Here is a 23764-nt window from a genome sequence, read left to right as displayed (position 1 = left end):
GTTCCCTTTCCAGCAGGAGCTGATCTGGCCTCACTACATGCCTTTTTAGTAGATGATTAGGTTTTTATGAAGCGTCAGTGAGGATTATTCGGAATAAAAGAAAAATCAATATTAATGTTTCCCCCCAGGTCCAAAAGAGGCTGAGGTCTGTACTGGTGCTCACAACGTGTGAAAACCACGTGTCTGTGCTGGTTTGCACGGCACAGAGCAGGAGCCTAACGCCAACCGTCTCGGAGGCCCTGGCCTGCGCGGCTGGTTACCTACCGGCAAGCTGTTTCCTAATTAACGGGACGTGGTTTTCCCTCTGCGGACCGTGCTGCATCCCGTCCATCCTGGCGGCTCAGAATGCCTCCTCTCCTGTGTAGCCTAAGGAAACAGCTATTCTTTTCACCTCGGCTTTTATTTTTGTTTTGCTTTTCACTGTGTGCCGCATGCGGATCTCCTTTGTTCCCACCACATGGGTCAATATTTGGAACCATTCTTCAGTTTCAGACGCTCGTAGCCTTTCTGGAGCTTAGTTTCCTGCCCCGAAGTGGAATAATGTTCCAGGCTAGTGAACTGTTTGGAAGATGTTAGGTCAAAGGCATTGTGTGAAGGTATAATGGGGAAAGAGGATATAAAATTCTTTGATTTGTCCTTAAAGATTAAATTCAACAGGCATTATTGCTGAGTGTAAGAAGAACCACAGGCTATGAAAGGCTCCAGGAAGAATAACATTGCTTTTGTTCTCATGGATCTCACACTCTGCCAGCGATTTTCAACCTTTCCCATCTCATGGCACATGTGAACTAATTTCTAAAATCCTGCAGCACACCAAAAAATATATTTTTTGTCCATCTGCTAAAAAAATAAGTATAGTGTTGATTCAGATGGCTGTTGTTGTATTGGCTGTTGTCATTATTTTATAATCTAGGGGAAAAGAGGTCGGTGTTCCTGACCAAATAGTCAGGTGTTGGAATGTTTTAACAGTTCTTGCAGCGCACCAAGCATCGTTGGCTTCGGCAAATCCAGGGCGAGATGAAATGTGTTCCGGCCGCAAAAGGGAGGCAGAGGTGCCAGAGGTGAGAGGGTGGGCTCCAGCTCTGTGGGCATCTTGCCAGGGGCCAAGTCCCCCAGCGGCCCTCACAGCAACGTAACCAGATAAATGCGGAAAACGAGGCTTAGAGTTGTTAAGAAATGTGTTCCAGAGGAAATACAAAGTAAAAGAATATGTTTTATTTATCTCAGAAGCTGCAGGAAAGAGAATGGTTTCATGGAGATGAAAATTACTCTTAAGCAGCATCCCTGAAGTTAGGTTATTTATAAAAATGTGATATTTGGGTTTTGTGTGGGTTTTTTTTGTTGTTGTTGTTTGTTTTTGTTTTTGTTTTGTTTTTTGGCCTCATAATAATACATTCTCATACAGATGTCATTACCTGGGCAGTGAGAGGGACAAGCATATTTGTTCTTCCCCAAAGAGTTACTCTCTATAATTAGGGAAACGACATTTTGGAGAAGATAAAGAGAAAGGAATGGGAGGGAGATGTTCCAGAGAATGTTAAGAAGTTGTGTTGCCCGTAGCCTTGTGATTAATAAGGGGGAGGTGTAGTACACGGTCATTTAAATAACAAATAGTCCCATAGACAAGAAAGTAGGTCTTTGCCTCCTATAGCCACTGGAAGCATTTTTTTTTTTTTTACCATCAATATATTATCAATTAGGTGAATAGAATCAAGCAAAGCAAATACAAATAAGACACCTTCACCTTACCCCCCAGGTCCCTCATCCTTATCTTTTTTCCTTCTTGATAATGGATTTTATCTACTTTTCCCCAGCCCAAATTTTTAAAAATTCCTTCCATTTGCCCTTCTTCCCCTGTAAGAGTGGCCAAAGAGCTCCCCTCCAGGGCAGCATCCCAGCACAGCCGTTAGACAGAAGGGGCTCCATTGATGGGTGTTGTATCTGAGAGAGCAGCTGTGCTTCCAGCGCTGGCTATGCCCGTGCATGCATGTCTAGGATCTGATCTGAATAATGTATCCTGTGTCCCCCTTCTTTGCAATCCTAATTCTATAGGTCAAGGAACAATCTGAGTCGGCACTTCGGCTTTCAAAAATCAATTGGCTTTGCTAGCTCAACCCAGAATTTCTGAGGAAATCTGGGCTGGAAAGAAATAGTTATTATCTGGGAACAAAAGAACCATTGCCTCTGAAATAGGAGGCAAAATAAAGAGAACCCACCAAATGTGTTTCTTAGATGACGTCCATCTTATGTAGAAACATAACAAAAGAACTTAAAACTAGGTTATAGACTGGAGGATGGAAAGGGGTGTCTAAATAAACGGCTTGGTAGTACTGGCTAAAGCTAGGACTTTTGCAAAGAATAGCTGAGTGTTGAAAATGTGTCTCAGGAAAGAGAAAGTGATCAAAAAGTGTCACCATGAAATTTTAATTTGGAGCCATTGACTTAGATAAGGAGGAAAGGACATCTCTAGCCTAAGAAAATCCAAATTAGATGCTAATAAGACAGTAGACACTTCAGCATGTAAAGATTGTGTACCCGTTCCAGAAACTAGTAGGTTTATCTATATATAATTTATTTAACAAACACTTATAAAGTGCCTACTGTGTACAAAACACTGGGGTGGAGGAAAGTTAGCTTTTATAAGTTTGCAAATAATTCAAGGGAATGAGCAAAAAGTAGGGATTGTGGTACAGAGAAATAAGAAGGCTGAGGGTAGAGCTAGCTGACACTGAAGTTGCACCTTGGAACTGTGAATTTATAGCGCCTAACACTTACATTGTAACCCAGGGTTGAGCTTGGTAGTAGCATATCCCACAGGCATTTAACAGGAGGAAAGAGGTGAGGTGGAGGGTTTCCTGTCACAGCCTCATTGACTCTGTAAGCCCCATTAGTTCTTAATGTCACAGGCCTACTCAGGATTCCCATTCCCACTTTTTAAAAAATGTCATCCAGGTAACAAAATCAGAGGATCTCAAAATTATTTACAGAACCTAATAACACATTGTTCTAGGAGTTAGGAAGGTGCTATTACCACAATTTTCTAAATTAGAAAAGTGAAGATTGGAAATTAAATAATTTTATCCAGGTTGAAGGAGAGATCATTTTGTAGTGACTGTCATTTCTCTGTACAAATAGGAAGAGGAGTCAGAAATAATGATTGCACCAAAATGTGATCTTCTGAAATGTTTTCCAGTGAGAAAATCTCATGGGATCATTCCTCATTGTCTTTTTTCCATCTTCTAAAAGAGTTTGAATTTGCAGAGTTAACCTTTCTTTTCCTGCTGTGATAACCATCTTTCCCTTTTTCAATTTATCACTTTGATGACAGCTGATCCCAGTCTAAGTTAATATTGTAACAATTTTAGATAATATTGCAGATGCACAAGGACATCCTCATATGAATCAATTAAACAAGTCACAGTAAGTTGCCATTAAAAGTGTAGCAGCTGCATCCTTGAAAACAGATGCTCTTCTGGGTCTGAATGAGTCCAATTTTGACTGATTTTAAGACCTAAACAGATTTCAGTCTGGTTAATATTAGGATGTGGAACCACTTGAGACATCCTAATGACCTACGTTGATTGCTTCTCCATGACAGTTAGTGTGTTGGTTTTCCTTGTGAGATGCTGGGTGTTTGATATGCCAGGGATTTTATGTCAGTAGAAAAGAGGAGACCCCCCAAGTCTCAGCTGCAGCAAGATGGCCTCATGAAATTAAAGTGACTTCTAAAGGCAACCCAATTTATAGGGATTGGGCTGTAGGGATTGACCGGAATCACTTTAAGCTATACTTTTGCAAGATTTCGAATAGCCAAGGAAACCAGCTATAATGAACTGCTTCCCTATCCCCACTCTGTCCCTGGCATATACTCAAGAAACTAAGGGGTAAGTTATAGCTGTAAATGGCAAGTCGTTGCTTCTCTTTCCTGATCTTTATTAATCTGTTATTATGTGAATTATTTGTCCTGTTATGTTGGTCAATTAAATCACTTGTTCTGTTTAATTAAAAAAATAATTGATTTTTATAAAAAATTAACAAAGCCAAATTTGTGTCTTAAATAAATAAATCTGCCTCACTCAGATTTAATTAACCAAATATGGAGGATTGAATTAGGCACAGGCAAAGACATCAGCCAGGAGACTCTTCCAGTAGTCCATGGAAGAGATGGAGCTAAACCAAGAAAATGACAGTAGATATAGAAAAGACAAAATATATTAAGGAAACATTCGTGCAGTAAAGTGGACAGACATTAGTCTTTGTTGAGGGGAGTGAGGGAGGGAAGAGAATCGATTACTCTCATGTTTGCAGCTGAGATTTCTACGTTGATATGCCACTGATAGAGAATTCAGGATAAAGGGCAGATGGTAGAGATGGATAATGAGTTTAGTTTTGAGCTCATTGCATTTGAGATGCCTGTGGGATGTACTGGTAAAGATAGCTGGCAAACAGTTGATCAAATAAAATTTAGGAGTCATCAATTCTTAGATAATAGCAAAAACCATGAAAATGGATGAGCTCAGAGAGAACGGATAGAATGACAAGTGAGAGCGTGAAAGTGACCAATAGAAAAAAAATCTTCGGGAACACCAGCACTTATGGGTGGGCTAAAGGAAGAATAGCCAGTGAAGGAAACTATGAAAAGAGTGTCAGAACTGTGAAAGGACACCCCGAGGAATAGTGCCATATGAGGCAAAAGAAAAGAGAATTTCAAGGAGGAAATGGCCTTTCCGTGTTGAATGAGATTAATACTGGGAAACGCCCAATGGAGTTGGCAATAGGCTATCATTGGTGATGGTCCTCGGAATAATTATTTAACAAAGAGTCAAAGGCAGAAATCAGGTTATGGCACATGGAAGAATTAATGGGAGGCAAGACTATAGAGAAAGCAAGTGCTGACAATTTTTTTTTGAAGTCTCAATAAGAATCTGAGGTCCTCAAGAGAGGAGTCATGGAGAGTAGGAAGGACAGAGTCTGGGAGAGCAACATGAATTGGGGGAAGTTTCTGAGAAAGGGAAAGGGATGGCCGAGCACTAGGGAAGAATGGACATGTGGTATTGAAGATGCTTTTGAGCATAAAACCCAGAAAATTTTAGTGGCAACAATCAATTCTTTAGCGTTGTTTCATTTCCCTATCAAAAGATGAGTTGCAGAATTAGCCCCTAGTTAGGTAAAGTTGCCAAAGAAAAATCTGCTTAGAAGATAATTGGCCATACGGTGACACATAGCCACCTCTAGCTATTAAGCTAGGCTGGGAAAGCAGACTTCTAGATTGCCAGTGTCTCTAGTGGAATGAGCAAAGGAGAGTTGGAAATATCTGTTGGTTTATCTAATAAGCAGGGTTTTCCCCTGAGACTAGATTCAGCTTCCTCATAAACCAATCAGTTCAACATAGAAAGCCCAGCTATATTGCCATGCAGATGGTTAGCTAGGAGTCTCAGAGATGCCTGCTTTTATGCAAAGGCTATCAGAGGAACAAGCATGTTGTGAACAATCTGATGTGGCCCATCCCCAGTATCAGAAAAACAGCTCAAAGTGCATATCTTCATAAAATGATTGAGTACTAATAGCTTTAAAGCCCACAATATGTGTTCTGCCGAAACGAAGCAATCCCCAAGATAAATACACAACCACGGAGCCTCTAAAAGGGTTTGTGCGTGTGTGTGTGTGTGTGTGTGTGTGTGTGTGTGTGTGTGTAGTAACCTATCTTGACTATAATCTCCCAAACAGCAGATTCTGTCAGCCTTGCTTTTTTGTAGATTTCCATTTGACATTTAAGAGCTCGATGGTTGTTTGTGTTGTCATTGTTTGCCATTCTCAGCATTTCTTCGCTCAGTGTACTCCTTCTTGTTAAGAAAACTTCGTAAACGTCAGTGAGCCCTCAAGAATTCACAAGCCAGCTTTTCAGTAGAACTGTGGGCATGATTTTTCATGTTGCTTCACTAAAGTGTTATCTTTTTGCTATAGATTACAGTCAAGCGAAATGTGCAGTGTGCTGCTATCTAAACTGTTTTTACCTCACTCGTTGTAAGTTTTATCTTGCCATTAACTTACTGTACTTGTCTTTTGGCTTTTTTTTTTTAATCCTCACCAAAGGAGTGAGGATATTTGTTCCATTGATTTATAGAGAGAGTGGAAGGGAGGGGAGAGGGAAAGGGAGAAAAAGAGAAACATTGATGTGAGAGAGACACAGTGACCCATGTCCTCCTGTATGCCCCTCCTCCCCTGACCAGGGGTAGGGATCGAATCTGCAACCCAGGCACGTCCCCTTGACTGGGGATCAAACCTTGACCCTCCAATGCTCAGGCTGATGCTCTAACTATTAAGCACACCGGCCATGGCTGCTTGTTGTTTTTTAATGGCACAGTTTGGCAGTATTCAGTTGCTACACATAATGAAATTATATATCTCTATAATAAAGCAATTGTTGTTTTTTATTTTTTTTTTTACTTTCTTGGTAGAATTTGTCCAGAATGCCTTTGATAGACTTTGGGATATTAGTACAGTAGTCCATTCACCCTTATCTCTGGTTTTGCTTTTCACGGTTTCAATTACCTGCAGGCAACTGCAATCCAAAAGTATTAAATAGAAAATTCCAGAAATAAACAATTCACACTAGTAAGTTTTAAAGGGCACACTGTTCTGAGTAGCATGATGAAATCTCAGCCACCCGTTTCTGTCCTGCCTGGGATGTGACTCATCCCTTTGTTCAGCGAATGTATGTGCTGCCCTCGCATTAGTCACTTAGTAAGTAGCCCTTACAGATCCACTGTCATGGTGTCACAGTTCTTGGTTCCAGTCACCCTAATTTTACTTAATAATGGCCCCCAAACACAAGAGTAGTGGAAGATGCTGGTAACTTGTATACCAAAGAGAAGCTATACAGTGCTTCCTTTAAGTGAAAGGGTGTACCAGTATATGTATAGGAAAAAACAATGTCTATGTAGGGTACCATTCATGGTCTCAGGCCTCCACTGGGGGTCTTGGAACGTGTCCCCTGCTGATAAGGGGAAACCACTGTAGAACTTTGAATCTCAGACCATGAGTCCTATTTCTTCAGGAACTGATTTCTACCTCTTTTCATGGATACATAATAGCTCTCTCTGCCACAGTTAGTGTCACACAACAGAGGAATCCAGGAGCTCAAGAGCCCTAAAATGCTTTGAAATATTCCATCAGTGTTACTTGTGGTTGCTTTCACCCCACCTGCCAAATGAAGACCTGAAGGCGGTGATCTCTCCTGGCGATGAAAGAACATAAATCATGTTAACAGTACAGAAGAGTGGCACTGCCTCTCATGTAGCCTCCTGCAGATCGAGCTCTGTTCACCTTAGATGATGCCAAGGCTGGTAATGATTTTAAGTCTACGTCGTTATACTCCCTTCCTCCTTACACATCAGTTCCTTTAAACAGAGTCTTTTTTTTTTTCATGTTTGCTGTGATACTTGATTAAAGTCTGGTTGCATAGGGAAGAACTATCCTTATAAGTCTTGACTATCTCTCTGGTCCCTTCTCTGGGCTTGGCCAGAGTCTAGGCATCAATGCAGCCCTGACACCCATAACTGTAGATGCAGCTGCAGCTAGATGTTGACTCCCTACCCTCCAAGGTGAACACCACCTGGTGTTTAGTCAGTAGTGCCTGGCCACATCCAAAGGACATTGCATCCTCCAATAAGGAGAAGAATTTTCAGATGGAAAAGCAAAAATAACTGATAAATGGAAATTAGACTTCAAGGTGGATAGAATTATCTTTTAAGTAACTTGTTGCTATAATTAAGCTTTTTAACCTGGACAAATCAAATGCTAATGCATACTTATTATTTGTGTTTATTATTTATGTTAATATTGAGTGAGTTTTATGTGCTATTGGTCAAAAAGTTTTATCTACATTAATCTATTCAGTACCCCCAACAACCTCATGCTCTAGGTACTATTATCTCCATTTTATAGAAAAAGAAACAGGACGACAGAATTTGAGTAATTACCTCTTGGTCACATAGTAAGTAGTGGGGACAGGACTCAGGGCCAGTCTTTGAGGCCCTAGAGAACTAAAGGATCTCTTGAATGAAATTGCAAAATTACCGTTGGCAGCCTTTGAGAAATTGTGGGAAACTGGGTACATAACAGAAACCTAGACATAAACAGATGTAGTTCACATTTCTGCTGTGCTGCTCAGTCTTTTCCTGAAGGCAATGTCCAAGTGCTATTGAATATTGTGTCAATTACTTGGGAAAGATATAGAAGTTAGCTTTATAAAATTTTCCAAAAAGACCTTTGTAGAACTTTTAGTTGACTATGAGCTCTATATGACTTCAAGTGGAACATAGAATCATGGCCCCACCCCCTGAAAAACCTTATGTGCAAGCAGCATGGCATCTGTATTTTTTTCCCCTCTGCAGTATTTATTGTGTGTGGTCCTGCATTCCACGTTTCAAGGGAGATACAGAATAACCAGGATATTTTTATTGGTGAAGTATGAGAACTGTAAAATTATTCAATTCATTTATTTAAAGAATAGTTGAAAAATGGAGGATATTTAGCCTGGAAAAGGGAAGACTTCAAGGAAGCCAAAGGCAATGTCTTTAATATTTGAAGTGCTGACACATACGAGAATGACTGCAAAGTTGGCAGGATCAGGGCAGACAGATATGACTCGATGTAGAATGGTCAGATCTTTCAGAGATTGGCTCGGCTGCCTCAGAAGGTGTTGAGGGTCCTTTCACAAACATTTGTGTGGATGTGCAACCCGAAACTGAACAGCCACCTGCAGATGTGTAAATGACACAAGCATAGACCATGTGGTTGGGCCAGATGACTGTTGAGGTCACTTTCAACTCTGAAGGTCTGTTTTTTGTCATTCTGCAAACAGATTCAATCATCTGGGCTTCTGTGTTTAATCAAGGGCAGAAATAGTCTATCCTGTCTTGGACGTCTAATGCCGCCAACACTAGCATTAGCCAAATTGGTAAAAACAACATGATGAACAACAAAATAACATGTCATTTCAAAACCCAGTAGGCATGTAGTGAAATGATTGGTGTTTTGTCCTCCCTCCCTTTCTCCAGTGCTCTCTCCTGCTCAAGATGGTCACACGAACATGGATCTGCCCCCGGTGTCAGAGCAGATCATGCAGACCCTGAGTGAGCTTGCCAGATCTTTCCAGGACATGGCCGACCGCTGCCTGCTGGTGCTGCATCTGGAAGTCAGGTATGACTCGGCCACCCACAAGACGCCAAGATTGAAACCCACCGTGGGTCATAAATCACTTGCTTTTTTCTGGAAAATATCACCATAATTTTTGATTATCATCAGTGTTGTTCTTTTTTTACACCGGAAGTGATTTTGTAGTGTTATTCGCCACTCTGCAGTTTTTTGAGCGCATGTTGTATTGTGAACACTGTGATTCAGAGTTTGCAAGCCTTGTGATATCAGAATGACCTGGATTTGAATGTCTATGCCAGATGGCTAGTTGATCTTAAGACAGTTAATTACATTTACTAACCCTCAGTTTCCTCATCCTAAAAATGGAAACAAGAATTCCTAACTTGTAGATTTTATAAATGACATAATTAATACAATGCCTGCTACATAGTAAGGATGCAAAATGTGATAGCCTTGTGATTATGGTGATTTTATTGTCACTGATGCTATTGCTAAAGTGCTTTGCTGATCAAGAAGGTAGTATAGAGATTCAGGAATGATGGTCCCTTCCTTCAAGATCTTAAAACCCAGTAGGAGAGAGTAAGTTAAAATAATAATTCAGGAAAATACTGGCCTCTTGTTCCTTCCCCTGCAGGGTGGAATATTCTGAGTACTTTGATAACTGCTGTTATTACACATATGGAAATGCCAGGACGAAAAGACTAGGGAGCCTTTACTTGTTGATTCATTCATATAATAAATATTTATTGAGTGCCTTCTTTGTGCCAGGTAGTGTTCTCAAAGTTGGGATATAGCAATGGAAAAACACCAAGTGTCCCTACTCTCCTGGAATTACATTCTAATGGGGAAAAAATAGCCAATGAGTAAAAAAAAAAGATGATTTCAGATAAGAGCAACTAAAACAATAAAATGGCAAAATGGAATCAAGCAGTGCTATCCAGTAGAAATATAAAGTGAGCTACATGTGACCCAAATAGATAATTTAAATTTTCTAAAAGTCACATTTGAAAAAAGAATATAATTTATAATTGTGTAAATTATAACACATATTTTAACCCAGTATAACCAAAATATCATTTCAACATGTAATTAACATAAACATTATAAATGAGACATTTTGTATTTTTTGTCCCAAGCCTTTGCAATCTGCAGATTTTACACTCACCCGTCACATTTAATGTTGGACTAGTCATGTTCCCAATGCTCCAGCGCCTCCCTGTGGCCAGTGCTGTCATCCTGGGCAGTGCAGGGAATGGCTGAAGTGGATGAGAAAGTAGGAGTTTTGTGTTTGCTTGTTTTTTAGATAGAGTGGGCAGAGAAAATGTGACAAGGTAACAAGAAGGAACCATCTGTACAAAGACCTAGGGGAAAGGGTTTCAGACTCTCTGAGGGAGAAACACTCACAAGGTCCTGAGACAAAATCAGGCTTGGAGGAGAGAGGAGTTCAGCTGATTGTCTCCCAGGGAAAAAGGGGAGGAGGGGGTGGAGTGAAAGGGTAGGTAAAGGAGTGGGCTGGAGCCTGGTTATGTGGGGTCATGGAGCCTGACACATTATAGGATCTCACAGACCAAGTGAACAGTTCACATTTTATTTCAAGTGCATTAAGAAGCCATACGAGGTTTTTAAGCAGAGGAGACATGTTCATTCATTTATCATTCATTCACTGTTTTTTCAATTTTTAAAAAATTAAATTTATTGGGGTGACATTGGTTAATACAATTATATAGGTCTCAAGAATACATTTCTGTGATACATCATCTGTATGTTGTATTATGTATTTGCCACCCCAAGTCCAGTCTTTTTCTGTCACCATGTATTTGACCCCTTTTATCCTTCACTATCCCACCAACCCCTTCCCTCTGGTAATCACTATACTATTGCCTGTGCCTATGAGTTTCTGTTTGTTTTTCTTGTTTGTTCATTTCTTACTCTCAGTTTTATATCCCACATATATTTCTTTACTTTTTCTGTCTGAGTTGTTTCACTTAGCATGTTTATGATTGGGTAAAAATATGGTACATATATACAATGGAATACTACTCAGCCATAAGAAAAAAATGAAATACTGCCATTTGCAACAACATGGATGGGTCTTGAGAATATCATGCTAAGCTAAATAAGTCAGACATCCAGTCACATTTTTAAAAGATCACTTTGGCTGTAAATGGAAAAGGAATTTCAGGGAGAGGTATGAATGGAAGCAGAGTGACCAGGTGAAACCAGTTATGAGCACCAGCATGACGGAGGTGGGAGTGTGAGAATGTTGGACTTGAGACACATTCTGAAGGTAGAGCCAATAGAACTTGTTAATAGATCAGATTGGGCCCAGGGACTGGAAGCAGTGAGGGGAAAAGGACTCAAGGAGAACCACCAGCCTTGGGGCCGCAGCAGTTGTGTGGATGCCAAAGCCATTGATGGAGGTGAGAAAGACCAAGGGAGGAAAAAGGTTGAGTGAGAGGTGGCAATCAAGAATTCCATTTTGGAGATGTTCAGTTGAAGATCCTTAGAAGACATCTAGGTCAGTGGTTGGCAAACTGCGGCTCGCGAGCCACATGCGGCTCTTTGGCCCCTTGAGTGTGGCTCTTCCACAAAATACCACGTGCGGGCGCGCACATACAGTGCGATTGAAACTTTGTGGCCCATGCGCAGAAGTCGGTTTTCAGCTCTCAAAAGAAATTTCAGTCGTTGTACTGTTGATATTTGGCTCTGTTGACTAATGCGTTTGCCGACCACTGATCTAGGTAGAGTGTCAAATAGGTAGTTGGATATAGACTTGAAACTTCAGGATCAGAAATCTTAGGATTAGAGAGTGTATAGTAATACATTTTCTTCTAGATGACTAGGAGACATTGTTAAAGTTGATGGAGTATTTTTTTTTCTTTTGGAGTCTTGACTAGATTTAGATTTATAAATGTAAATAGGATTTTGGTTCATACTCCAGTTTAGACTCTAGTTAGAACTTGGATATCTTTCAGTGTACCCAGGTAAAGCCTAAATGATAATGTCTTGTTAATGTCACTTCTTTTGTATGACACTTGCTTTTTTTATTCTTCATTATCTTGTTCAGTGAGTTACTTCTTTATTGCTTGTGAGCACCTGTGAGTGGAACAAGACAAGAAGCATCACAGATTTGGAGTCTATCTTAGTATTATTTCTGAACTTATTTCTTTTTAAAAAAAATCTTTATTGTTGAGAGTATTACAGATATTCTTCTTTTTCCCCCCATTGCCCTCCTCTATCTAGTTCCTGCCCCACCCTGGGTCTTCACCACTCTATTGTCTGTATCCATAGGTAATGCATATATACATACTAGTATAAGATCTTTGGTTAGTCTCTTCCTGCCTCCCCTCCCCCCTTCCCTCTGAGATTCGTCAGTGTGTTCCATGTTTCCATGCCACTAATTCTATTTTATTCACTATTTTATTTTGTTCAATAGATTCCTTGTTCCTTTATTCTGATTTTTAGATTCTGTTGTTGATAGATATGTATTTATTGCCATATTATTGTTCATATTTTTTCTTTTTTTCCATCCTCTTCCTCTTTCTCTTTCCCTTCCTAAAGAATACCCTTCAACATTTCATGTAATACTGGTTTGGTGGTGATGAATACCTTTATCTTTTTCTTGTCTGTGAAGCTCTTTATCTGACCTTTAATTCTATATGATAACTTTGCTGGGTAGAGTAATTTCAGTTGTAGGTCCTTGCTATTCATCACTTTGAATATTTCTTACCACTCCTATCTGGCCTACAAAGTTTCTGTTGAGAAACCAGCTGACAGTTGTATGAACTCGCCCTTGTAAGTAACTAACTGCGTTTCTCTTGCTGCTTTTAAGATTCTCTTTGTCTTTAGCACTTGCCATTTTAATTATGATGTCTCTTTGGGTTCCTCTTGTGTGGGGACTCTCTGTGCTTCCTGGACTTATAAGTCTTATTTATTTCACCAGGTAGGGGAAGTTTTCTGTCATTATTTCTTCAAATAGGTTTTCAATATCTTGCTCTCTCTCTTCTCCTTCTGGCACCCCCATAACATGAATGTTGGTATGCTTGAAGTTGTCCCAGGGGCTCCTTACACGATCTTCATTTTTTTTTTATTTTTTATTTTTGCTCTTCTGATTGAGTGTTTTCGCTTCCTCATATTCCAAATCATTTATTTGATTCTCGATATCCTCTACTGTTTAATCCATGTAAATTATTCTTTATTTCAGTTAGTGTATGCTTAACTTCTGACTGGTCCTTTTTCATGTCTTTGAAATTCTCACTAAGATCCTTGAAAGTCTCACTGAGTCCCTTGAAGCTCTCATTAAGATCCTTGAATAACCTTATAATCATTGTTTTGAACTCTATATCCAGTAGTTTGCTTGCTTCCATTTCTTTCATTTGTGACATGGTTCTTTGTCTCCTCATTTTGGCTGCTTCCCTGTGTTTGTTTCTATGTATGGGTAGAGCTGCTATGTTCCCTGGATTTGTTAGAGTGGTCTTGTGTAGCAGGTGTCCTATAGGGTCCACTGGCTCAGGCTGCCCAGTCACCTGAACTGGGCACTCTAGGTGCACCCCTGTGCGGGCTCTGTGCACAGTCTTACTGTACTTGAGTCTTGATTGCTGTTGGCATCACTGGGAGGAATTGTCCTCCAGGCCAGTTGGCTGCGAGGACCAGCTGTGACTAAGGTGGAAGAGCTGCTTTGCAGAGATACCCCTATGGAGCAGGACCTGCTTCAGTGGGGCTTTGATGCTCACTGAATCTGTCCCTTAGGTGTGTTGCATGTGAATGTGTAGAGTTGTAATCTGGTGTGGTCTACAGCTGTCCACCCAGTGCACTGGCTCTGGGGTCTCCCAGGATATGCAAAGTCAGCCATTACCTGGGACCACCAGGCAAGAGCTACAGAGAGATCTGCAGCTGGCTGCTATTTGTATTGAGCTTGAAAATGCCCAGGTGAGGCCCAGCTGTGAAGCAAGGCAAGCTGGTGCTAGATCCTAGTCTTGGGCCTTTTACTGGTAGATTTGGGGCATGCTGAAGCCAGCTGCTGCTTGTTTAAGAAATTTTTGAAAAGTCTGAAGCCTGAGCCAGGACATGCCATTCATATGGAAAAGCTATTGCAAACAGTTTGGGTGGCTGCAATTTGGCTGGGGCCGGGTCTCAGGGAATTACCAGGGCAGAATCAACAGTGTGGACCACACTATGGAAACTCAGATATGGCCCCAGTCAGCTTTGTGACAGGGGAGGTCCCACCACAGGAACAAAACCCCTGCGAGAGAAAGCCATCTGGGAGAAAGCCATCTCCAAGTTCCTGCCCCTGTCTGGGAGAAAGCCATCTTCAAGTTCCTGCCACGATGCCAGACAATTCAGTTCCTCCCTGTATGTGTCTGGCACCCCTACCCTGCCCCCGAGCATTGCCCCAGCGCTGGAGCTCAGAGGAAGCAAGACCATTTAAGTTCATCTGCTGGCCCTTTAAGAGGGACTGCCTGGGTCTCCAGCAGCCTCCATGTCACTCAGCCACAATCCTCACTGGTTGTTGTTTGTGTGTGTGTGTGTGTGTGTGTGTGTGTGTGTGTGTGTGTGTGTTTGTGTATTTTTAATTTCTTTATTGATTAAGGTGTTACATATGTGTCCTTCTTCCCCCATTACCCCTCCATCCCCCCCCATTCATGCCCTCATCCCCCTGTTGTCTGTGTCCATTAGTTAGGCCCATATGCATGCATACAAGTCCTTTGGTTGATCTCTCCTCCTTACCCCCACCCTCCCCTACCTCGCTGGTTTTTATAGCCCAAAGTTCCAGGGACTTCTCTTCCCAGCTCTGGAAGTCTGGTGTGAGGCTGGATCCCCTTGCTTCTCACGTGAGGCCTCCACAGTGGCATGCCTCCGCCCCTCCTACAAGTCTTGATGTACTGTCTTTACTTCTCTAGTTTTAGGATGGACAATCAGCCAGCTCTTAGGTAGTTCTGCATGATGGTTGTTCTGTATTTTAGTTGTAATTTTGATGTGGTTGTGGGAGGTGGCGAGTACCAGCATTTACCTATGCCACCATCTTGGTTCCAACCTGAACTTATTTCTTACATTCAGCTGTCCAGAAATAAGGCTTTTCTTCTGTATTCTTATTTGACTTACAATAAGATTTATATTTGTTTTCTATTTATTTGTAGCATGACATGTGTTTTCTATGAGTAAGTAAATGCAATAGGCATAAAAGAAAGAAACCACCAGTAACATTCTGATGTCTCTTTTACCTGGGTCACACAGAAAAACAAGAGAACATCGAATTCATTACTATCACCGCTCCTGGAATTATGCTATTGATTGTGCGGGCGCATGATGTGTTCTACATTTAGAATTATCTGCTTGTAGTGTAGTTAATTCCAGGTGGGATGTTTACAACACGTTTGAGTAAAATCTTTTAAATCCTTAACCTCTATTCTGCCCTTTTTGTTTTTCTACATCTTGGCAGTACTATTTTATAATGCTGAACATGCTTTAGTCATTATTTATTAACTCTACAAGGAACCATTTGGTGCTGTAACATCCACAGCTATATCTCCTTCAACATTAGTCTAAAAACAGAAGAAGGTCATTTTAAAAATAAATAACAACAATGCTGAGTTTTAGAGTCCTGGATGAAGAATTTTCTTTCCTTGACTTTTACTGTGAACACTAAACATGTTTGTTTTTTCTAAGTTGAATGTCTTCACCTCCTCATATAACATGATTCCAACATTCAGGTTGCTTTCTCATGCATATGCTCCATTTGTCTTCGTTTCTTTAAAGTATGGTGTATAAAACTGGATAGAACACCCCATGTATGGCTTCTATAGAGAATGTTCACACATTTTATTCATTTCTTGTCACAGACTAAGCTTTTTATTTTATTTTTACCATCGGTGATGATAATCAGTTTATAAAATGAATAAGACATATCTCAAGCAAATCCTTATACTGTAGTATGATAATGCTAAAAAAGAGCAGAATGCAAGGTGCCCACAGTGGGAAGAGACAGTTAGCTCCCAGAAGACAGGAAACAGGTGAGTCTTGTTCACTGTGCTGGCCCCAGAATCAGGAAGAGTCCCACTGTATAACAGATGCTCAATAAAAACATCAGTCACTCTTGAGAATTAGCTGGTTTGAGACCAAACCCAGATAAAATAAGTGCTGTTTCCCCAAATAGAATCTGTTGGATTGATTTTGAGATTCTGTTTTCACTCAGTAGTTCACTACATGTATTTGAAAGATACAGAGGTGCTGCATGGCCAATATCATCCTTGTGATCATAATCAGCTCGTGTTTATTCTTTTCTTTCATGCTAAGAAAGAATTAGAACTTAGGACCTGTTGTCCAGAACTGGTACAATGAAAAGGTGGCTGGAAGGCACTACCTCTGGCATTTTTACCCAAGAAGACACTAGTAAGAGCATAGATAGAAAAAAAAAAGTAATGGGAAATGCTAGCAAGAACTCCAGAACAACTTCAAATGCCAATGTTTTGTCTTATTTCCCCCAATGTTTATATCCATAGTCCATATTTTTTTTTACTATTGTTAAAGTTCGATTTTAAAGGGTCCTCAAATCCAGCAGGTTCTGTGTTGAAGAACCCATCCAAACAGCATTTGACAGTTTACCTGCGTCACTGTAGGTCACATTTAACCACCAAACAGTGCCTTTCCCAAGTTTGAAACATAAGGCAAATGACACCCCCAAGAAATGAAAGACATGGTGAGACAATAAAATATTGTTCAGTATTTTCTCCTATTTGAATGTCATAAGAAGAAAATGAGGTTGCCATTTGAGTCCAAGATGCAAAGAATGTCACCTTCATCAGCCGATTCTCTCACCAGCAGCAGGAATCCAAGTGGGTTCAGAGCCACCGCCTGTCATTGTTGGGATCCTAAGTGTGCACTTTCTGAAAATCAACCACCCTGCTGTGCAATCAACAATATTTGCAGAAAACCATAATGCCAAAGTCATATTAAGGTCAGCAACAACATGTCAGAATTCAAAAGAAAAGGGAAAAAAACGAACACTTTTTTTTTTAAAGTTTGACATTTGTCAATGACTAATTTCTTTTTCATCTCTGGCCATTTGGGGAGAGGAAGATGGTACCTTAAAACAGTGTTTATCTCTCTTCTCTGCCCCTCACCTCAGGATCTCATAAGCTCTCACCTCCAATCTGTAACAATGTCTTAAGTAGTCTCTCTACTTCCAGTTTCTTGCACACTCCACCATCAATCCACCCTTCATCCTGTGCCAGAGTGATTTTGCTGAAGCTCATATCCAATGATATCATTTCACCTCCTAAAATCCTCCTAAGGCTCCCTATGGCTTCTCAAAGTCTAAAGTCCTCAGATGGCCTCCAAAGCCCATGAGGACCTGGCCCTGCCCATCTCCCCAAGCTCACCTCATGCTCTGGCCTGAGATCTGTGTGTACCGGAAGGAGCAGCTCATCACCCCCTGAAACTACCCTCCATTCACACAGGCTTTTGTCCATGGTCTTCCCATTGTCTAGGTTATAATATTTATAATTTATTATAAAAATACTTTAGCATTGATGGCTTCATTTTATTTTCAATTAAGAGCTGCTTAGTTTAAATTTCAACCACAGTGCCAATCAATTTCCCTCATCATTAATCCTTCTCCAGGGTTGATTGACTTTCATTATATCAGAAAATCGGATTCTAGAGGGATCTGTGACCAGTGCACTTACTGGTATCTTGATCAAAACTGTACATTTTGCCGGTTAGCACATGAATGTCAGAATGAGCTTTTATTGGTGCAATTAATCATGAGTTGCTTAGCAGCTGTTAAGATGCGCCCCATCATGAAAAAGAAGATATTTGGATTCCCTTGCATGAACAGGTGATAAGAATATAACACGTACTATACACAACTTAGCTCAAAATAGATTCTAGATCTAAATGTAAAACCTAAGGCTTTAAAACTTCTAGAAGAAAACACATGAAAAAATTTAGTGACTTTGCTTAGAGTCTTAAATCTAACACCTAAAGCACTGGCCATTAAGGAAATAAATGATAAATTGAACTTCATCAAAATTTAAAACCAGTCTTTGAAAGATACTGGTAAAGTGAAAAGAAAAAAAAAAGTGTCTCTTTTTCCCCTGGCTGCCTGAAGGTCGGCCGCCATCATGAGCAACACAGAGACTATCCGGACCAGGAAGTTTATGACAACAAACTACCTCAGCGGAAACAAGTAGTCATTGACGTCCTTCACCCATCATCAACAGTACCTAAGACAGAAATTCGGGGGAAAGTAGCCAAAATGTATTAAACCACAGCAGATGTCATCTTTGTGTTTAGATTCAGAACCCATTTTGGTGGTGGCATTTTAGCTGGCTTTGGCATGAATTATGAATCCTGGGATTATGCAAAGAAAAATGAACCCAAACATAGACTCGCAAGACATCATGGCCTGTATGAGAGGAAGACCTCAAGAGCTCAGAGAAAGGAAGCCAAGAGCAGGATGAAGAGAGTCAGGGGTCTGCAGAGGCCATCATTGGTGCTGCAGAAAGTGAGCTGGAGACTGGACAACAGAAGGAGTAAAGATTCTTCTGACTTTATCTGTGGTGACTGTGCAGATTTTTCATGAGAAGGTTAATAGACTAAGAACTTTATGTGGAAAAAGAAGAAAAGACAAATAAAAGACTGGTAGAAAATATTTGCAAAATGCATATCTAATAAAAGACTTGCATCCAGAAAAAATATAATAAACTCTCAAAAGTTAGTAAGACAACAACCTAATTAAAAAATTAGGCAAATGATGTGAACACAAAGATATATGGTCAGCAAATAAACCTATGAATATGCCCAACATCATCAGTCATTAGGAAACATAAATTAAAACCACAATGAGATATCACTACACATCTATTAGAATGACTAAACTTCTTTTTTACCTGACAAATGCTTGAGGGCATTTTGCTAAGTGAAATAAGTCAGACAAGGAAAGACAAATAGTCATGGTATTATTACTATATGCAGAATCTAAGGAGAGAGAGAGAGGGAGGGGGTGGGAGGGAGAGAGAGAGAGAGAGAGAGAGAGAGACTGGGGGAGTGGAGGAAATGGGAAGAGATTGAGAAAAGGGTACAGACTTTCATTATAAGATTAATAAGGCCTGAGGGCCTGGAGCTTTAATGTAAAACATGGTGCCTATAGTTAATAACACTGTACTGTGTAATTTAAATTTGCTACTAGAGTAGAACATAAATGTTCACACTAAAAAAAGAAATAGATATGTGAGGTGATAAAGGTGTTAATTAACTAGATGGGGGAATCCTTTAACAATGTATACCTATATCAAAACACTTTAAATATCTTATGACTATAAGGTGCCAATAGAGCTAAAATTTAGGAAAACTGACAACACTAGGTGCTGGTGGAAGATGCGGAGCAACTGGAACCCTCACACGTTGCTGGTGGGATAGGAAAAGGCACAGCTACTTTGGAAAACTGTTTGGCAGTTTCTTATAAAATTAAACATACACCTACCATATGACCCACCAATCCACTTTTAGGTATTTACCCAAGAGAAATGAAAATGTATACAAAAACCTGTACATGAAGCAGCTTTATTCATAATCACCCCAAACTGGAAACAACCCAGATGTCTCCTGGTGAAGAGTGAAATTTTGGTACATCCATATGTGGGGGACTGCTCAGCCATAATAAGGAACGAACAACATGGATTTATTTCAAACCCTTAACGCAGAGTAATGGAAACCAAACTCCAAGGGCGGCATTCTATACAATTCCATTTATATGGCATTTTGGAAGAGATGAAACCACGGGACAGAAAATACATCAGTGGTTGCAAGAGCTTGGGATGTCAGTAGAGATTGACTTCAAAGGGGACAAGGAAATTCTGGGGGTGATAAGACTATTCTGTAATGATTATGGTGGTGCTTATACAACTGTATGCATTTCTCAAAACTCATAGAATAGTACCCTAAATAGGGTGAATTTTCCTGCTTATAAATTATTTCTCAGTAAACCTGACTTAAAAGGAAAGATGGCAATCAAGTCTGTGTTTGCATCACTGGGGATAAATGCCCAAGGTTTTTGCAGCCATGTGTTTAGGAATATTTCTTGTTACCTGATGCCAACTATAACAGAATCCTGACACGAATTGTGTCATATCTCCCGCCAGGAGCATCAGATACATGCATTCAAAACAATAGAGAGTTAGGACTTCACTGAGCTCAGAGAATGGCCTGCGTAAACTATGGATGGTGTTTCTGTTTTCTTTTTAAAATAAATACCTATGTGTGCTTTTCATTTCAATTTCATACAAAGGTAATGAAGTAGCCAATTCTTACCCACCTCAAGCATCTCTGGCAGTTACTGATATCTACCAAAAAGAAATGAAGAGGGGGTGGAGGAGGTCGAAGAGGGTATGGGGGGATAAATGGTGATGGAAGGAGACTTGGCTCGGGGTGGTGAACACACAATGCCATGTATTATAGAATGGTAGGGCTGAGACCGACATAATTCTATTAACCAATGTCACCCCAATAAATTCAGTAAAATCAAATAAACAGAAATGAAGAATTGTGCATCACCAAAATGACTCAGGCCATTTCAACACAGAAATACACTTCTTCCTCCAGCTCATTCAGATGTGCCCTTTCCACACACTCCCAGTGTATGTGCTCCTTAGGGAAACACTGCCCTCTTTTGGGCATTTTTTTCTTGGTCAGCCCCACCAGGTTGTAATGTTCAAGGACACAAATTGAGTCTTTCATTCCCAGGGCCTAGCACAATTTTTAACAAATTCATGGATGTTTTGTGTTTTATTTAAGTAATAGACTAACATTAATAAATATGCTAATAGTGATGACATCCAACCTTACTATGCACTTCCTCCGTGCCAGGCTCTATGCGAAACACTTTCTATGTGGTAGCTCCTTAGGTATTGTTCTCATTCCCATTGCACAGATACGGAAACCGAGACAGAGAGAGACAATAACTTGCCTGAAGTCACACAGCTAATAAGGGTTGGAATTGGGAATTGAAACCAATGTAGTCTCATTATACAGCTTACACATTTTAGATCTGTCACATCCGCCTCTCATTTTTACCACAACAATATCTGTTGGAAAATGTAATGCTTTTCACACTATGCATGCAGTCCTGTCACTGAAAAGGATTTTAGAGCTCATCTATTTCTCCCCCACAGCATGTGGATTAAATAAGCAAGGGCCACAGACTCTGATTTGCTCAAGATCACTTAGCTGTTCTGTGGAGTAACCAAGGTGGCTTTCTGGTGAAAGGGGGCGGGGCACATGCAGTTTTACAGGCCACTGCTTCTGTAAATATTTGAGTGCACTATCACAAAATGATCATTATTCTCATCGGAAAGATGAATTGCTAATTGCTCTCCCCAATTTCTCTGTCTTTTCCAGGGTTCACTGTTTCCACTATCTCATCCCTCTTGCAAAGGAGGGGAACTATGCCATCGTTGCCAACGTGGAAAGTATGGATTATGACCCTCTGGTGGTCAAGCTCAACAAAGACATCAGTGCCATCGAAGAGGCCATGGGTGCCAGCCTGCAGCAGCACAAGTTCCAGTATATCTTTGAAGGTCAGCCCTGCCCCGTGCCTGTGTGTTCAGGAGGAGGGAGGGAGGAGCCGGTGGCCTGATTTTTCTCTATCATCGAAGTTTAAAACTTGTGGGGAAAGGTTGTTGGAACTTTTATATCTTTTTTGCTTAAAGCAGGAATGCCTGGTATCTCTGTATGGCCAGGTAGACAACAATATGGCTGCCATCTGCTCCCGGTTGATAAGGAGATTTAATCCAAGATAAGGCAGATGGCAGCCGGCTGCCTCCCTGACATGCCACTCATGAGAGTTGGGTAAATGTGTGGAGGGCCCCGAACTCACTCCAGAGGAGCTCGTAAGAGAAAAAGAAACATACACCATGAGGAGAGGGTCCTGAAAAATCCCTCCTGGCTAAAATTTTCTCTCAGAGAATGCGTTATTATCGGAAAACAAAGACAGCCTCCGATGGGCATTGATTTTAGGGAGGCTGCATCCTGAATGCCTTCAGGGCGGGCCGCAGGCAGGGGAGGGTATGAAAGACAGCACTGTGGTGCCAGGCAGGTAACTTTTCCTGCTGAATTCCCTCCTAGGATCCCTGTCAGGACTTCACATTGCCTTCCCTCTTCTCTTGTTTTGGTTTCTTTGTACATAGACCTGGGCGCTAAAAGCATCCACGGTGTGTATTGGAATGAAACCAGTGTTGTTTACAGCTATTCAGAGGTGCGTTGTCTAAAGGATTGCAGCCACCTGAAGAGAGGCAGTGGTGATGCCTGGCCATTGATTGCTTCATTCTCTTGGAGGTCCAGAGAATGTGGGCCTCCAAATCCTACTTTTTCTTTAAATCATATCACAAAGCTAGCTGTTAGTGAGCGCCTGGCACAATGGATTTGGGGGCAGCCGTCACGCTCTGTAGCTTGAATCTGAGGTGCCCATCTGAGAATTCACTTCTCCCTCCTGCAAAGTCCTCTCTGGTCTTTACCGGGGCTCTTCCAAGCCCTACATTCTCTTTCCCAGAGTTTTCCTCTCATTGTGCCCAGGCATTTCTTCACATGCAATCCTGCTGGGAGACCACGTTGCAAAATACAAGCCTGATCCTCTGACTTAGAATTGATTTTAACTAGGAAAGTTTCAGACTTTATGTTTTAAAAGCCAGTTATTTCTCTGTGATGTAATTTTCTAAATTCAAAAGGTATAATATTGAGTTTCCCCAAGCTGGGGGACAAGGTGACGGGATCTCAGGCTTCCATGAGTGGCGGGGGGGAAGTACTTCATCCCAGCTGTGGTTTAGAATTGCTGGTGTGTAGTGATAACATAAAGAGACCAACTTCTAATTGGTTTTATTATTTGTTATTATTATTTATTACATAAATTTTTATGTAATATACTTATTAGTATTTACTATTCTTTTTTAATATATGTTTTTATTTATTTCAGAGAGAGGACGGGAGAGGAGAGAGATAGAAATATCAATGATGAGACAGAATCATCTATCAGCTGCCTCCTGCATGCCCACTAGTGAGGATCAAGCCTGCAACTGGGGCATGTGCCCTGACCAGGAACCAAACCATGACCTCCTGGTTCATAGGTCGATGCTCAACCATTGAGCCACACCGGCCGGGCAGTATTTATTATTCTTTACAAACAATCCACCTGCCCACACCCATTGGCTACACTTAGGATCTACTGCAGATGGCAGAACAGAATTATACCTGGAGATATGGGCTCAGGAGTAGCAGCCGAAACTTGACCTCCGGAGATTTTTCACAGAAGTCAGTTGTCTGGTATTAATGTAAAATCCCTGGGTGTCTTTTCCTCACTTTCAAGTAGTAGCACATGCAAGTGAGTTTGTGGGCTGGAAGCAATGTTGGTGAGGATAGCAGAACAAGAGAGAACACACCTTCCTCTCCCTTTGCCACCTTCATCCTAATGGAGGGGAAACTCATTTTGAAGACAGAGGGAGCCATGACACCCAAAGACCCACCCTAAGCTCTGACTTGAGCCACAGTCACCCATGGAGGGACTATGCCTTCAGAAGAGGAAAGTAACAAATACAGCAGACCGTTTGGGACTAGT

The 23764-nt window shown here is 40.9% G+C and overlaps 1 protein-coding gene across 1 annotated transcript in view; it reads left to right on the top strand.

Annotated features, from left to right (window-relative positions):
- The window catches only part of EXOC4 (exocyst complex component 4), a 731450-nt gene that overhangs the window by 650217 nt on the left and 57469 nt on the right, over positions 1-23764 (top strand). Inside the window, exons 15-16 of the mRNA XM_079786328.1 lie at positions 9063-9204; positions 21556-21734. Of these exons, the coding sequence (XP_079642454.1) occupies positions 9063-9204; positions 21556-21734 (321 nt within the window). The remainder of the gene's footprint in view (positions 1-9062; positions 9205-21555; positions 21735-23764) is intronic.

This window comes from Cnephaeus nilssonii (genome assembly GCF_951640355.1).
Source record: "Cnephaeus nilssonii genome assembly, chromosome: 12".
NCBI classification, from domain to species: Eukaryota; Metazoa; Chordata; class Mammalia; order Chiroptera; family Vespertilionidae; genus Cnephaeus; species Cnephaeus nilssonii.
The sequence above is the reverse complement of the archived record's forward strand: the minus strand, read 5'-3'. Positions and strand labels throughout refer to the sequence as shown.